General features: G+C 47.5%; 1 protein-coding gene across 3 annotated transcripts in view; it reads left to right on the top strand.

The window, feature by feature from the left end:
* LOC106595706 (ubiquitin thioesterase ZRANB1) overlaps positions 1-17270 on the top strand; it is a 47768-nt gene that overhangs the window by 25410 nt on the left and 5088 nt on the right. For 2 of the 3 annotated variants that reach the window (XM_045701168.2, XM_045701169.2), the window contains exons 5-9: positions 858-929; positions 3525-3723; positions 5749-5869; positions 6860-6989; positions 14663-14892. In XM_045701168.2, coding sequence (XP_045557124.1) covers positions 858-929; positions 3525-3723; positions 5749-5869; positions 6860-6989; positions 14663-14892 — 752 coding nt within the window. The remainder of the gene's footprint in view (positions 1-857; positions 930-3524; positions 3724-5748; positions 5870-6859; positions 6990-14662; positions 14893-17270) is intronic. The other variant, XM_045701170.2, reaches the window with a different exon arrangement.

Below are 17270 nucleotides of genomic sequence, written 5' to 3'. Positions count from 1 at the left end.
GAAATCTGCAAGGAAGAATGGGAGACAATCCTCAAATCCAGGATGTGCAAAGCTGATACAGACATACCCAAGACGACTCAAAGCTGAAACGGACATACCCAAGACGACTCAAAGCTGAAACAGACGTACCCAAGACGACTCAAAGCTGAAACGGACATACCCAAGACGACTCAAAGCTGAAACGGACGTACCCAAGACGACTCAAAGCTGAAACGGACGTACCCAAGACGACTCAAAGCTGAAACGGACGTACCCAAGACGACTCAAAGCTGAAACAGACTTACCCAAGACGACTTAAAGCTGAAACGGACGTATCCAAGACGACTCAAAGCTGAAACAGACGTACCCAAGACGACTCAAAGCTGATACAGATTAGTATTGACTAGGGGATGTGAATACTTTTGAAAATTTGATATTTCTGTATTTCATTTTCACTAAATTAGTAAAAATTTCTAAAAACATGTTTTCATTTCGTCATTATGGGGTATTGTGTGTAGATGGGGGAGATTTTTTGTTATTTAATCCATTTTGAATTCAGTCTGTAACACAACACAATGTGTAATAAATAGGTCAAGGGTTATGAATTCTTTCTGAAGGCAGCAGTTTATGAAGAGCATGTTTACTGTTCAGTCACCATTGGCAAAATGTAGACCGTTTTATGGAGCAGCATTACAAGCATCTTTTCTCAGTGCTGTTTCTATTTTCACTATGACCGTTTTGATTTGTGGGGGTGTTAGGCAGTCAATATAGGCAAATGTGAACAAGGGTCATTTTGTAATCTAGCTGATAAAAAAAAAGCAAATATATTATTAAGTCACCTAATTCCTCTCTCTCTCTCTCGTTGTGTGTTTCTGCAGACATCGAAGACCTGCCCACTGCAGTCCAGGAGAAGCTGTTTGATGAGGTGTTAGATCGAGATGTACAGAAAGGTAAAAAGATCTCAGAGGATTCTTGATATCTCTGGATATTTCTCAATATCTCCCATCAACCCCATGCCAGGGATACGTACTGCATGTTGTAGATTTACCATTAGAATCAAATATGTGTTAGGTGTGTGTATGTGTGTATGTGTGTATGATCCTTTTGCGTCCGTCTCAGATGACCAGATAAAATGATGGAAGACTCTACAAGGTGTCGAAAGCATTCCACAGGGCTACTGGCCCATGTTGACTCCAATGCTTCCCACAGTTGTCATGTTGGCTGGATGTCCTTTGGGGTGGTGGACCATTTTTGATACACACGGGGAAACTGTTGAGTGTGGGAAAAACCCTGCAACGTTGCAGTTCTTGACACACTCAAACTGGTGCGCCTGGCACCTACTACCATACCCTGTTCAAAAGGCACTTAAGTATTTTGTCTTGCACTTAAGTATTTTGTCCATGCCTCAATTGTCTCCAGTCTTAAAAATCCTTCTTTAACCTGTCTTCTCACCTTCATCTACACTGATTGAAGTGGATTTAACAAGTGACGTCAATAAGGGATCATAGCTTTCACCTGGATTCACCTGGTCAGTCTGTCATTGAAAGAGCAGGTGTTTCTAATGTTTTGTACACTCAGTGTATGTTAGGTGTGAATTTTGTGGGTGATAATTCTGTGTCAGTCAGTCTTTCAGATGAGCAGGTGAAAAAGCGAAGAGTCCTCCTTTAGGAGCCCCAATCTGCTCCTCTCACCAGCTAGCTAGTTACCTCTCCCCAGATAGCTAGTTACCTCACCACCCTCCTCTCCTCAGCTAGCTAGTTACCTCACCACCGTCTCCTCTCCCCAGCTAGCTAGTTACCTCACCGCCCTCTCCTCAGCTAGCTAGTTATCTCACCGCCCTCTACTCTCCCCAGCTAGCTAGTTACCTCACCGCCCTCTCCTCTCCCCAGCTAGCTAGTTACCTCACCACCCTCTCCCCAGCTAGCTAGTTACCTCACCTCCCTCTCCTCTCACCAGCTAGCTAGTTACCTCACCGCCCTCTCCTCTCCTCAGCTAGATAGTTACCTCACTGCCCTCTCCTCTCCTCAGCTAGCTAGTTACCTCACCACACTCTCTCCTTTCTCCAGCTAGCTAGTTACCTCACCACCCTCTCCTCTCCTCAGCTAGCTAGTTACCTCACCACCCTCTCCTCAGCTAGCTAGTTACCTCACCACCCTCTCCTCTCCCCAGCTAGCTAGTTACCTCACCGCCCTCTCCTCTCCCCAGCTAGCTAGTTACCTCACCACCCTCTCCTCAGCTAGCTAGCTAGTTACCTCACCACCCTCTCCTCAGCTAGCTAGTTACCTCACCACCCTCTCCTCAGCTAGCTAGTTACCTCACCACCCTCTCCTCTCCTCAGCTAGCTAGTTACCTCACCACCCTCTCCTCAGCTAGCTAGTTACCTCACCATCCTCTCCTCAGCTAGCTAGTTACCTCACCACCCTCTCCTCTCCTCAGCTAGCTAGTTACCTCACCGCCCTCTCCTCTCCCCAGCTAGCTAGTTACCTCACCACCCTCTCCTCAGCTAGCTAGTTACCTCACCACCCTCTCCTCAGCTAGCTAGTTACATCTCCTCTCTCCAGCTAGCTAGTTACCTCACCTCCCTCTCCTCTCCCCAGCTAGCTAGTTACCTCACCGCCCTCTCCTCTCTCCAGCTAGCTAGTTACCTCACCGCCCTCTCCTCTCCCCAGCTAGCTAGTTACCTCACCACCCTCTCCTCTCCCCAGCTAGCTAGTTACCTCACCGCCCTCTCCTCTCTCCAGCTAGCTAGTTACCTCACCGCCCTCTTCTCTCCCCAGCTAGCTAGTTACCTAACCACCCTCTCCTCTCCCCAGCTAGCTAGTTACCTCACCTCCCTCTCCTCTCCCCAGCTAGCTAGTTACCTCACCGCCCTCTCCTCTCTCCAGCTAGCTAGTTACCTCACCGCCCTCTTCTCTCCCCAGCTAGCTAGTTACCTAACCACCCTCTCCTCTCCCCAGCTAGCTAGTTACCTCACCTCCCTCTCCTCTCCCCAGCTAGCTAGTTACCTCACCGCCCTCTCCTCTCTCCAGCTAGCTAGTTACCTCACCGCCCTCTCCTCTCACCAGCTAGCTAGTTACCATCAGGGTTAACGACACAGACGTTTCAGCTGTACATCCTTATTAAGTGTTCACTTACTCAATGATTTTCCCAGGTGTGTCTAGGTCTCACAGGTGTCTTGTGACCTATTTCAGCTAGTAGTGTAATTGGGTTACGTGGGAGAAATAGGATGCTCCAGTTGGTTGTTGCAGGGCCAAGTGGAGACGAGAGAAGAAATAAGTCATTGAGTGGCTGTGTCCTCTCTCTCCCTCCCTCTCTAAATGGCTAACAATTTATGTGTCCTCTCTGTGTGTGTGTGTGTGTGTGTGTGTGTGTGTGTGTGTGTGTGTGTATGTGTGTGTGTCCTTTCTCTCTCTCTGTGTGTGTGTGTGTGTGTGTGTGTGTGTGTCCTTTCTCTCTCTTTGTGTGTGTGTCCTTTCTCTGTGTGTGTGTGTGTCCTTTCTCTCTGTGTGTTTGTGTGTGTGTGTGTGTGTGTTGTCTCTCTACAGAGCTAGAGGAAGAGTCTCCCATCATCAACTGGTCTTTGGAGCTGGGTACCAGGCTGGACAGCAGACTGTATGCCCTGTGGAACCGTACACAGGGAGACTGCCTGTTAGACTCAGTACTGCAGGCTACCTGGGGGATATACGACAAGGACTCTGTCCTCCGCAAGACCCTCCACGACAGCCTGCATGACTGCTCTCACTGGTAAGAAACACACGGATATATGGATACACACACACACACACACACACACACACACACACACACACACACACACACACACACACACACACACACACACACACACACACACACACTGTCCTCTGCAAAGATTTCCAGGACAGACTGCACGACTGCTCTTCCTGTTGAGAAACACACACACTGTGGCCGGGCTCTGGCCCCGTATCCACACACTGGAATACCACACACTGGAATACCACACACTGTGGCTGGACTCTGGCCCCGTATCTACACGCTGTGGCCAATACAATACAATATAACTTTATTGTTCATATGTTACAGTGAACCCCCCCAATATTGCGATTCGATGTTCCAAACATATGGCTCACTATATGTCTGCGACAGAGAGACAGGGAGATATGGCTCACTATATGTCTGCTACAGAGAGACAGGGAGATATGGCTCACTATAGGTCTGCTACAGAGAGACAGAGAGATATGGCTCACTATAGGTCTGCTACAGAGAGATATGGCTCACTATATATATGTCTGCTACAGAGAGACAGGGAGATATGGCTCACTATAGGTCTGCTACAGAGAGATATGGCTCACTATATGTCTGCTACAGAGAGACAGGGAGATATGGCTCACTATAGGTCTGCTACAGAGAGATATGGCTCACTATAGGTCTGCTACAGAGAGACAGAGAGATATGGCTCACTATAGGTCTGCTACAGAGAGACAGAGAGATATGGCTCACTATAGGTCTGCTACAGAGAGACAGGGAGATATGGCTCACTATAGGTCTGCTACAGAGAGACAGAGAGATATGGCTCACTATAGGTCTGCTACAGAGAGACAGAGAGATATGGCTCACTATAGGTCTGCTACAGAGAGATATGGCTCACTATAGGTCTGCTACAGAGAGACAGGGAGATATGGCTCACTATAGGTCTGCTACAGAGAGACAGAGAGATATGGCTCACTATAGGTCTGCTACAGAGAGACAGGGAGATATGGCTCACTATAGGTCTGCTACAGAGAGACAGAGAGATATGGCTCACTATAGGTCTGCTACAGAGAGACAGAGAGATATGGCTCACTATAGGTCTGCTACAGAGAGACAGAGACAGATATCCCGATATGTAACTGTCAGTATTTTCCCCCATCACTAAGTAGAGCCTTGTTGCAGAGTAGGAGACTCCTGGCAGGTAGTTATATCCATAGGAGATTAGATGATGGCTACTGCTGTCTAGCTGGTTCTTTGGGTTGTATTTGATCCCTGGCAGGCAAAGCTAATGAGGTGTTTGTTCTGTGTTGCAGGTTCTCTACATACGGTGGAAGTCCTGGTATTGAGGTGTTTGTTCTGTATTCCAGGTTCTCTACACACGATGGAAGGAGTGGGAGTCCTGGTAATGAGGTGTTTGTTCTGTGTGGCAGGTTCTACACACGGTGGAAGGAGTGGGATTCCTGGTAATGAGGTGTTTGTTCTGTGTGGCAGGTTCTACACACGGTGGAAGGAGTGGGAGTCCTGGTAATGAGGTGTTTGTTCTGTGTTGCAGGTTCTACACACGGTGGAAGGAGTGGGAGTCCTGGTAATGAGGTGTTTGTTCTGTGTGGCAGGTTCTACACACGGTGGAAGGAGTGGGAGTCCTGGTAATGAGGTGTTTGTTCTGTGTTGCAGGTTCTACACACGGTGGAAGGAGTGGGAGTCCTGGTAATGAGGTGTTTGTTCTGTGTGGCAGGTTCTACACACGGTGGAATGAGTGGGAGTCCTGGTAATGAGGTGTTTGTTCTGTATTCTAGGTTCTCTACACACGGTGGAAGGAGTGGGAGTCCTGGTAATGAGGTGTTTGTTCTGTGTTGCAGGTTCTACACACGGTGGAAGGAGTGGGAGTCCTGGTAATGAGGTGTTTGTTCTGTGTGGCAGGTTCTACACGGTGGAAGGATTGGGAGTCCTGGTAATGAGGTGTTTGTTCTGTGTTGCAGGTTCTACACACGGTGGAAGGAGTGGGAGTCCTGGTAATGAGGTGTTTGTTCTGTGTGGCAGGTTCTACACACGGTGGAAGGAGTGGGAGTCCTGGTATTCTCAGAGTTTTGGTCTCCACTTCTCCCTCCGAGAGGAACAGTGGCAAGAGGACTGGGCCTTCATACTCTCTCTGGCCAGCCAGGTAACTCTCTAACTCTAACTCTAACTCTCTCTCTCTCTCTCTCTCTCTCTCTCTCTCTCTCTCTCTCTCTCTCTCTCTCTCTCTCTCTCCCTTTGTTTATCTGGTCAGAGTTATACAATATACAGATGTCACTGTCATGACCAAATCATGTGAAAGTTAATGAAATGCTAATGGCAGCGTAGCCTAGTGGTTAGAGCGTTGGACTAGTAACCGAAAGGTTGCAATTTCGAATCCCCGAGCTGACAAGGTAAAAATCTGTCGTTCTGCTCCTGAACAAGGCAGTTAACCCCACTGTTCCCCGGTAGACCGTCATTATAAATAAGAATTTGTTCTTAACTGACTTACCTAGTTAAATAAAGGTAAAATAAATAAAAATGACTTGAATGGGATTTGTGCCACCAATGCTAAAACATTAGCATGTGGAAAAAGTTCCAGGGAAACTAAACCAGAGCACGGATTGCTGTCATACCTTGTCCATAGACTGCTGACAGGATAAGGAAACCAATGTCATTTGGGTAGACTATCCTTTTAAGCCTTCCATTGTGAGGAGACTAAAGTATTGTAGTACATTGAATATCTCCTAATCACCAATCTCATGCCTGTCTGTCTGTCTGTCTGTTTTCCTGTCTGTCTGTTTTCCTGTCTGCCTGTCTGTCTGTCTGTCTGTCTGTCTGTCTGTCTGTCTGTCTGTCTGTCTGTCTGTCTGTCTGTCTGTCTGTCTGTCTGTCTGTCTGTCTGTCTGTCTGTCTGCCTGTTTTCCTGTCTGTTTTCCTGTCTACCTGCCTGTTTTCATGTCTGTCTTCCTGTCTGTCTGCCTGTTTTCCTGTCTACCTACCTGTCTACCTGCCTGTTTTCATGTCTGTCTTCCTGTCTGTCTGCCTGTTTTCCTGTCTGTCTGTTTTCCTGTCTACCTGTCTGTCTGTCTGTTTTCCTGTCTGCCTGTCTTCCTGTTTTCCTGTCTGTTTTCCTGTCTGTCTGTTTTCCCCACAGCCTGGTGCCAGCCTGGAACAGACTCACATCTTTGTTCTAGCACACATTCTTCGTCGACCAATCATCGTGTACGGAGTGAAGTATTACAAGAGTTTCCGTGGAGAAACGTTAGGCTACACTCGTTTCCAAGGTGAGTGGAGAAACGTTAGGCTACACTCGTTTCCAAGGTGAGTGGAGCAACGTTAGGCTACACTCGTTTCCAATGTGAGTGGAGCGGAGAAACGTTAGGCTACACTCGTTTCCAAGGTGAGCGGAGAAACGTTAGGCTACACTCGTTTCCAAGGTGAGTGGAGCAACGTTAGGCTACACTCGTTTCCAAGGTGAGCCGAGCGGAGAAATGTTAGGCTACACTCCTTTCCAAGGTGAGTGGAGAAAAGTTAGGCTACAATCGTTTCCAAGGTGAGTGGAGAAACGTTAGGCTACACTCGTTTCCAAGGTGAGTGGAGCGGAGAAACGTTAGGCTACACTCGTTTCCAAGGTCAGCGGAGAAACGTTAGGCTACACTCGTTTCCAAGGTGAGCGGAGCGGAGAAACGTTAGGCTACACTCGTTTCCAAGGTGAGGGGAGAAACGTTAGGCTACACTCGTTTCCAAGGTGAGTGGAGAGAAGTTAGGCTACACTCGTTTCCAAGGTGAGCGGAGAAACGTTAGGCTACACTCGTTTCCAAGGTGAGTGGAGCAACGTTAGGCTACACTCGTTTCCAAGGTGAGCCGAGCGGAGAAATGTTAGGTTACACTCGTTTCCAAGGTGAGTGGAGAAAAGTTAGGCTACAATCGTTTCCAAGGTGAGCGGAGAAACGTTAGGCTACACTCGTTTCCAAGGTGAGTGGAGCGGAGAAACGTTAGGCTACACTCGTTTCCAAGGTCAGCGGAGAAACGTTAGGCTACACTCGTTTCCAAGGTGAGCGGAGCGGAGAAACGTTAGGCTACACTCGTTTCCAAGGTGAGCGGAGCGGAGAAACCTTAGGCTACACTCGTTTCCAAGGTGAGCGGAGAAACATTAGGCTACACTCGTTTCCAAGGTGAGTGGAGCGGAGAAACGTTAGGCTACACTCGTTTCCAAGGTGAGTGGAGAGAAGTTAGGCTACACTCGTTTCCAAGGTGAGCGGAGAAACGTTAGGCTACACTCGTTTCCAAGGTGAGTGGAGCGGAGAAACGTTAGGGTACACTCGTTTCCAAGGTGAGCGGAGAAACGTTAGGCTACACTCGTTTCCAAGGTGAGCGGAGAGGAGAAACGTTAGGCTACACTCGTTTCCAAGGTGAGTGGAGAAACGTTAAGCTACACTCGTTTCCAAGGTGAGTGGAGCGGAGAAACGTTAGGCTACACTCGTTTCCAAGGTGAGCGGAGAAACGTTAGGCTACACTCGTTTCCAAGGTGAGCGGAGCGGAGAAACGTTAGGTTACACTCGTTTCCAAGGTAAGCGGAGCGGAGAAACGTTAGGCTACACTCGTTTCCAAGGTGAGCGGAGCGGAGAAACGTTAGGCTACACTCGTTTCCAAGGTGAGCGGAGCGGAGAAACGTTAGGCTACACTCGTTTCCAAGTTGAGTGGAGCGGAGAAACGTTAGGCTACACTCGTTTCCAAGGTGAGCGGAGCGGAGAAACGTTAGGCTACACTCGTTTCCAAGGTGAGCGGAGAAACATTAGGCTACACTCGTTTCCAAGGTGAGTGGAGCGGAGAAACGTTAGGCTACACTCGTTTCCAAGGTGAGCGGAGAAACGTTAGGCTACACTCGTTTCCAAGGTGAGCGGAGAAACGTTAGGCTACACTTGTTTCCAAGGTGAGTGGAGCGGAGAAACGTTAGGCTACACTCGTTTCCAATGTGAGTGGAGCGGAGAAACGTTAGGCTACACTCGTTTCCAAGGTGAGCGGAGAAACGTTAGGCTACACTCGTTTCCAAGGTGAGTGGAGCAACGTTAGGCTACACTCGTTTCCAAGGTGAGCGGAGAAACGTTAGGCTACACTCGTTATCAAGGTGAGGCGAGCGGAGAAACGTTAGGATACACTCGTTTCCAAGGTGAGTGGAGAAACATAAAGCTACACTCGTTTCCAAGGTGAGTGGAGCGGAGAAACGTTAGGCTAAACTCGTTTCCAAGGTGAGTGGAGCGGAGAAACTTTAGGCTACACTCGTTTCCAATTTGAGTGGAGAAACGTTAGGGTACACTCGTTTCCAAGGTGAGCGGAGCGGAGAAACGTTAGGCTACACTCGTTTCCAAGGTGAGCGGAGCGGAGAAACGTTAGGCTACACTCGTTTCCAAGGTGAGTGGAGAGGAGAAACGTTAGGCTACACTCGTTTCCAAGGTCAGCGGAGAAACGTTACGCTACACTCGTTTCCAAGGTGAGCGGAGAGGAGAAACTTTAGGCTACACTCGTTTCCAAGGTGAGCGGAGAAACGTTAGGCTACACTCGTTTTTCAAGGTGAGCGGAGCGGAGAAACGTTAGGCTACACTCGTTTCCAAGGTGAGCGGAGCGGAGAAACGTTAGGCTACACTCGTTTCCAAGGTGAGGGGAGAAACGTTAGGCTACACTCGTTTCCAAGGTGAGTGGAGAGAAGTTAGGCTACACTCGTTTCCAAGGTGAGCGGAGAAATGTTAGGCTACACTCGCTTCCAAGGTGAGCGGAGAAACGTTAGGCTACACTCGTTTCCAAGGTGAGCCGAGCGGAGAAATGTTAGGCTACACTCGTTTCCAAGGTGAGTGGTGAAAAGTTAGGCTACAATCGTTTCCAAGGTGAGCGGAGAAACGTTAGGCTACACTCGTTTCCAAGGTGAGTGGAGCGGAGAAACGTTAGGGTACACTCGTTTCCAAGGTGAGCCGAGCGGAGAAACGTTAGGCTACACTCGTTTCCAAGGTGAGCGGAGAGGAGAAACTTTAGGCTACACTCGTTTCCAAGGTGAGTGGAGAAACGTTAAGCTACACTCGTTTCCAAGGTGAGTGGAGCGGAGAAACGTTAGGCTACACTCGTTTCCAAGGTGAGCGGAGAAACGTTAGGCTACACTCGTTTCCAAGGTGAGCGGAGCGGAGAAACGTTAGGTTACACTCGTTTCCAAGGTAAGCGGAGCGGAGAAACGTTAGGCTACACTCGTTTCCAAGGTGAGCGGAGTGGAGAAACGTTAGGATACACTCGTTTCCAAGGTGAGCGGAGCAGAGAAACGTTAGGCTACACTCGTTTCCAAGGTGAGCCGAGCGGAGAAACGTTAGGCTACACTCGTTTCCAAGGTGAGTGGAGAAACATAAAGCTACACTCGTTTCCAAGGTGAGTGGAGCGGAGAAACGTTAGGCTAAACTCGTTTCCAAGGTGAGTGGAGCGGAGAAACTTTAGGCTACACTCGTTTCCAATTTGAGTGGAGAAACGTTAGGGTACACTCGTTTCCAAGGTGAGCGGAGCGGAGAAACGTTAGGCTACAGTCGTTTCCAAGGTGAGCGGAGCGGAGAAACGTTAGGCTACACTCGTTTCCAAGGTGAGCGGAGAGGAGAAACGTTAGGCTACACTCGTTTCCAAGGTCAGCGGAGAAACGTTAGGCTACACTCGTTTCCAAGGTGAGCGGAGAGGAGAAACTTTAGGCTACACTCGTTTCCAAGGTGAGCGGAGAAACGTTAGGCTACACTCGTTTCCAAGGTGAGCCGAGCGGAGAAACGTTAGGCTACACTCGTTTCCAAGGTGAGTGGAGAAACATAAAGCTACACTCGTTTCCAAGGTGAGTGGAGCGGAGAAACGTTAGGCTAAACTCGTTTCCAAGGTGAGTGGAGCGGAGAAACTTTAGGCTACACTCGTTTCCAATTTGAGTGGAGAAACGTTAGGGTACACTCGTTTCCAAGGTGAGCGGAGCGGAGAAACGTTAGGCTACACTCGTTTCCAAGGTGAGCGGAGAAACGTTAGGCTACAATCGTTTCCAAGGTGAGCGGAGCGGAGAAACGTTAGGCTACACTCGTTTCCAAGGTGAGCGGAGAGGAGAAACGTTAGGCTACACTCGTTTCCAAGGTCAGCGGAGAAACGTTAGGCTCCCCTCGTTTCCCAGGTGAGCGGAGAGGAGAAACTTTAGGCTACACTCGTTTCCAAGGTGAGCGGAGAAACGTTAGGCTACACTCGTTTCCAAGGTGAGCGGAGCGGAGAAACGTTAGGCTACACTCGTTTCCAAGGTGAGCGGAGCAGAGAAACGTTAGGCTACACTCGTTTCCAAGGTGAGGGGAGAAACGTTAGGCTACACTCGTTTCCAAGGTGAGTGGAGAGAAGTTAGGCTACACTCGTTTCCAAGGTGAGCGGAGAAACGTTAGGCTACACTCGTTTCCAAGGTGAGTGGAGCAACGTTAGGCTACACTCGTTTCCAATGTGAGTGGAGCGGAGAAACTTTAGGCTACACTCGTTTCCAAGGTGAGCGGAGAAACGTTAGGCTACACTCGTTTCCAAGGTGAGTGGAGCAACGTTAGGCTACACTCGTTTCCAAGGTGAGCCGAGCGGAGAAATGTTAGGCTACACTCGTTTCCAAGGTGAGTGGAGAAAAGTTAGGCTACAATCGTTTCCAAGGTGAGCGGAGAAACGTTAGGCTACACTCGTTTCCAAGGTGAGTGGAGCGGAGAAACGTTAGGCTACACTCGTTTCCAAGGTGAGCGGAGAGGAGAAACTTTAGGCTACACTCGTTTCCAAGGTGAGTGGAGAAACGTTAAGCTACACTCGTTTCCAAGGTGAGTGGAGTGGAGAAACGTTAGGCTACACTCGTTTCCAAGGTGAGCGGAGAAACGTTAGGCTACACTCGTTTCCAAGGTGAGCTGAGCGGAGAAACATTAGGTTACACTCGTTTCCAATGTAAGCGGAGCGGAGAAACGTTAGGCTACACTCGTTTCCAAGGTGAGCGGAGCGGAGAAACGTTAGGCTACACTCGTTTCCAAGGTGAGCGGAGCGGAGAAACGTTAGGCTACACTCGTTTCCAAGGTGAGCGGAGCGGAGAAACGTTAGGCTACACTCGTTTCCAAGGTGAGCGGAGAAACGTTAGGCTACACTCGTTTCCAAGGTGAGTGGAGAGAAGTTAGGCTACACTCGTTTCCAAGGTGAGCGGAGAAACGTTAGGCTACACTCGTTTCCAAGGTGAGTGGAGAAACGTTAGGCTACACTCGTTTCCAAGGTGAGCCGAGCGGAGAAATGTTAGGCTACACTCGTTTCCAAGGTGAATGGAGCGGAGAAATGTTAGGCTACACTCGTTAGGTTACACTCGTTTCCAAGGTAAGCGGAGCGGAGAAACGTTAGGCTACACTCGTTTCCAAGGTGAGCGGAGCGGAGAAACGTTAGGCTACACTCGTTTCCAAGGTGAGCGGAGCGGAGAAACATTAGGCTACACTCGTTTCCAAGGTGAGCGGAGTGGAGAAACGTTAGGCTACACTCGTTTCCAAGGTGAGCGGAGCGGAGAAACGTTAGGCTACACTCGTTTCCAAGGTGAGCGGAGAAACATTAGGCCACACTCGTTTCCAAGGTGAGCGGAGCGGAGAAACGTTAGGCTACACTCGTTTCCAAGGTGAGTGGAGAAACGTTAGGCTACACTCGTTTCCAAGGTGAGTGGAGAGAAGTTAGGCTACACTCGTTTCCAAGATGAGCGGAGAAATGTTAGGCTACACTCGTTTCCAAGGTGAGCCGAGCGGAGAAATGTTAGGCTACACTCGTTTCCAAGGTGAGTGGAGAAAAGTTAGGCTACACTCGTTTCCAAGGTGAGCGGAGAAACGTTAGGCTACACTCGTTTCCAAGGTGAGTGGAGCGGAGAAACGTTAGGCTACACTCGTTTCCAAGGTGAGCGGAGAAACGTTAGGCTACACTCGTTTCCAAGGTGAGCGGAGAGGAGAAACGTTAGGCTACACTCGTTTCCAAGGTGAGTGGAGAAACGTTAAGCTACACTCGTTTCCAAGGTGAGTGGAGCGGAGAAACGTTAGGCTACACTCGTTTCCAAGGTGAGCGGAGAAACGTTAGGCTACACTCGTTTCCAAGGTGAGTGGAGCAACGTTAGGCTACACTCGTTTTCAAGGTGAGCGGAGAAACGTTAGGCTACACTCGTTTCCAAGGTGAGCCGAGCGGAGAAACGTTAGGCTACACTCGTTTCCAAGGTGAGTGGAGAAACGTTAAGCTACACTCGTTTCCAAGGTGAGTGGAGCGGAGAAACGTTAGGCTACACTCGTTTCCAAGGTGAGCGGAGAAACGTTAGGCTACACTCGTTTCCAAGGTGAGTGGAGCAACGTTAGGCTACACTCGTTTTCAAGGTGAGCGGAGAAACGTTAGGCTACACTCGTTTCCAAGGTGAGCCGAGCGGAGAAACGTTAGGCTACACTCGTTTCCAAGGTGAGTGGAGAAACATTAAGCTACACTCGTTTCCAAGGTGAGTGGAGCGGAGAAACGTTAGGCTACACTCGTTTCCAAGGTGAGCGGAGCGGAGAAACGTTAGGCTACACTCGTTTCCAAGGTGAGTGGAGCGGAGAAACTTTAGGCTACACTCTTTTCCAATTTGAGTGGAGAAACGTTAGGGTACACTCGTTTCCAAGGTGAGCGGAGCGGTGAAACGTTAGGCTACACTCGTTTCCAAGGTGAGCGGAGCGGAGAAACGTTAGGCTACACTCGTTTCCAAGGTGAGCGGAGCGGAGAAACGTTAGGCTACACTCGTTTCCAAGGTGAGTGGAGCGGTAGAATCATTATCTTGGGAGTCTATTGTGATAATACACAGGTTTAAAGTAGCGCTTTACAAGGACCCAGACACTTCAGTCTTCCAAGCGTAATGGGCAGCTACGTAACAGTTATAGCTTTAACTCACATCTATATAAGTAGGCCAGTCAGTCTGACCCCAGACCTGTAGAGAGAGAGAGAGAGAGACACACACTTCATGTCATTATAGAATGGGTGGCAGGATTTTAACAACCTGGACCCTGCATGAAAACAATCAGGTGAAATAGTGTGTTGTTATTAGACCAGAGGAAGCTGTAGATAGAGACTGTGTGTGTGTGTGTGTGTGTGTGTGTGTGTGTGTGTGTGTGTGTGTGTGTGTGTGTGTGTGTGTGTGTGTGTGTGTGTGTGTGTGTGTGTGTGTGTGTGTGTGTGTGTGTGTGTGTGTGTGTGTGTGTGTTTGTACCAACGCTGAGCCTACATATGAAACCTTATAGGAACAACATATTATCTCATAGCAGAGTTGTATGTGCGTTGTGGGCGCGATGGGCCCAGGAGTGGGGTTGCCATGGTCGCTGGGTAACATCAAAACTACACAGATCTCCAAATCCTTTCCTTTCATGTTTTGTACTATGTACATGTCGGTAGGAGAGAAAGGCACAAAGTCTGGGTAGCCATTTGATTAACTGTTCAGCAGTCTAATGGCTTTGGGGTAGAAGCTGTTCAGGAGCCTTTTGGACCTAGACTCGACGACTCGGTACCGCTTGCCGTGCGGTAACAGAGGGAACAGACTGTGACTTGGGTGGCTGGAGTCTTTGAACATTTTTAGAGCCTTTCTCTGACACCGCCTGGTATAGAGGTCCTGGATGACAGGGACCTCTGTACTAGTGATGTACTGGGACGTACACACTACCCTCTGTAGCGCCTTAGTAGTTGCCCTACTAAGCGGTGAGACAGCCAGTCAATATACTCTCAATGGTTCAGTTGTAGAACTTCGTGAGGATCTGAGGGCCCATGCCAAATCTTTTCAGCCTCTAGATGTGTTCCTGTCTGAGACTGACCTACCTCTCGTCCTCTAGATCTGTTCCTGTCCGAGACTGACCTGTGTCTCTACCTCACGTCCTCTAGATGTGTTCCTGTCTGAGACTGACCTGTCTCTCTACCTGTACAGGTGTGTACCTGCCCCTGTTGTGGGAGCAGAGCTTCTGTTGGAAGAGTCCTATCGCCCTGGGCTACACGCGTGGACACTTCTCTGCCCTGGTCGCCATGGAGAACGACGGCTACGACAATCGCGGCGCGGGCGCCAACCTCAACACTGACGATGACGTAACCGTAACCTTCCTGCCGCTGGTAGACAGCGAGAGAAAACTGCTGCACGTACATTTTCTGTCTGCACATGAGGTAAACATTAACTCTTAGCCTACAATTTCCGCGCGCCCCCAGCGTAAATCTAATTACATAATATTAAAATACATCTGTTTAAACTAGAGAGATGTTTTTTTTTTGGGGGGGGGGGCGTCTCAACCCGCTGATATCGCCCTTCCACATGTACAGTGAAAAAGTGGGAGAGCTAGAGCTGTGTTTGTCAGACCAGGAGACATCCCGAAAAACGGTCTGTAGCGTCCGACCGGTTTGGGCTAGATAAGTATCATGACCTCTCTATTGAATAATGACACTCACCAACACGATGGCGTTCCCTGTTGGTCTGGGACGCCCACAAGACTCGTCTGAAGTCGGTACAGCCTCTTCTGCAACCTTCTGTCTGTAGTGTCCGACTGGTTTGGGCTACACACTAATATAACCCCCTCTGTGGACAGCTGAGACTCTCACCAACACGATGGTGAACTAACTATGTAATGGAATGATGCGAAATGTAAGAAAACTAACATTAAAGTGACAGTTATAAATGGGTATAACTGACAGTAAAGTGACAGTTATTAATGTAAGGAAACTAACATTAAAGTGACAGTTATAAATGTAAGGAAACTAACAGTAAAGTGACAGTTATAAATGTTTTTGGGTATAACTGACAGTAAAGGGACAGTTATTATTGTATGTGGGTATAACTGACAGTAAAGTGACAGTTATTAATGTATGTGGGTATAACTGACAGTAAAGGGACAGTTATTAATGTATGTGGGTATAACTGACAGTAAAGTGACAGTTATTAATGTATGTGGGTATAACTGACAGTAAAGGGACAGTTATTAATGTATGTGGATATAACTGACAGTAAAGGGGCAGTTATTAATGTATGTGGGTATAACTGACAGTAAAGTGACAGTTATTATTGTATGTGGGTATAACTGACAGTAAAGGGACAGTTATTATTGTATGTGGGTATAACTGACAGTAAAGGGACAGTTATTAATGTATGTGGGTATAACTGACAGTAAAGTGACAGTTATTATTGTATGTGGGTATAACTGACAGTAAAGTGACAGTTATTAATGTATGTGGGTATAACTGACAGTAAAGGGACAGTTATTAATGTATGTGGGTTTAACTGACAGTAGAGTGACAGTTATTATTGTATGTGGGTATAACTGACAGTAAAGTGACAGTTATTAATGTATGTGGGTATAACTGACAGTAAAGGGACAGTTATTAATGTATGTGGGTATAACTGACAGTAAAGTGACAGTTATTAATGTATGTGGGTATAACTGACAGTAAAGGGACAGTTATTAATGTATGTGGGTATAACTGACAGTAAAGTGACAGTTATTAATGTATGTGGGTATAACTGACAGTAAAGGGACAGTTATTAATGTATGTGGATATAACTGACAGTAAAGGGGCAGTTATTAATGTATGTGGGTATAACTGACAGTAAAGTGAGTTATTATTGTATGTGGGTATAACTGACAGTAAAGGGACAGTTATTATTGTATGTGGGTATAACTGACAGTAAAGGGACAGTTATTAATGTATGTGGGTATAACTGACAGTAAAGTGACAGTTATTATTGTATGTGGGTATAACTGACAGTAAAGTGACAGTTATTAATGTATGTGGGTATAACTGACAGTAAAGGGACAGTTATTATTGTATGTGGGTATAACTGACAGTAAAGTGACAGTTATTAATGTATGTGGGTATAACTGACAGTAAAGGGACAGTTATTAATGTATGTGGGTTTAACTGACAGTAGAGTGACAGTTATTATTGTATGTGGGTATAACTGACAGTAAAGTGACAGTTATTAATGTATGTGGGTATAACTGACAGTAAAGGGACAGTTATTAATGTATGTGGGTATAACTGACAGTAAAGTGACAGTTATTAATGTATGTGGGTATAACTGACAGTAAAGGGACAGTTATTAATGTATGTGGGTATAACTGACAGTAAAGTGACAGTTATTAATGTATGTGGGTATAACTGACAGTAAAGGGACAGTTATTAATGTATGTGGATATATCTGACAGTAAAGGGGCAGTTATTAATGTATGTGGGTATAACTGACAGTAAAGTGACAGTTATTATTGTATGTGGGTATAACTGACAGTAAAGGGACAGTTATTATTGTATGTGGGTATAACTGACAGTAAAGGGACAGTTATTCATGTATGTGGGTATAACTGACAGTAAAGTGACAGTTATTATTGTATGTGGGTATAACTGACAGTAAAGTGACAGTTATTAATGTATGTGGGTATAACTGACAGTAAAGGGACAGTTATTAATGTATGTGGGTTTAACTGACAGTAGAGTGACAGTTATTATTGTATGTGGGTATAACTGACAGTAAAGTGACAGTTATTAATGTATGTGGG

Source organism: Salmo salar, chromosome 18 (assembly GCF_965601325.2).
Source record: "Salmo salar chromosome 18, fSalSal1, whole genome shotgun sequence".
NCBI lineage: Eukaryota > Metazoa > Chordata > Actinopteri > Salmoniformes > Salmonidae > Salmo > Salmo salar.
Note: the sequence above shows the minus strand (reverse complement) of the source record. Positions and strands in the feature narration are given on the sequence as shown.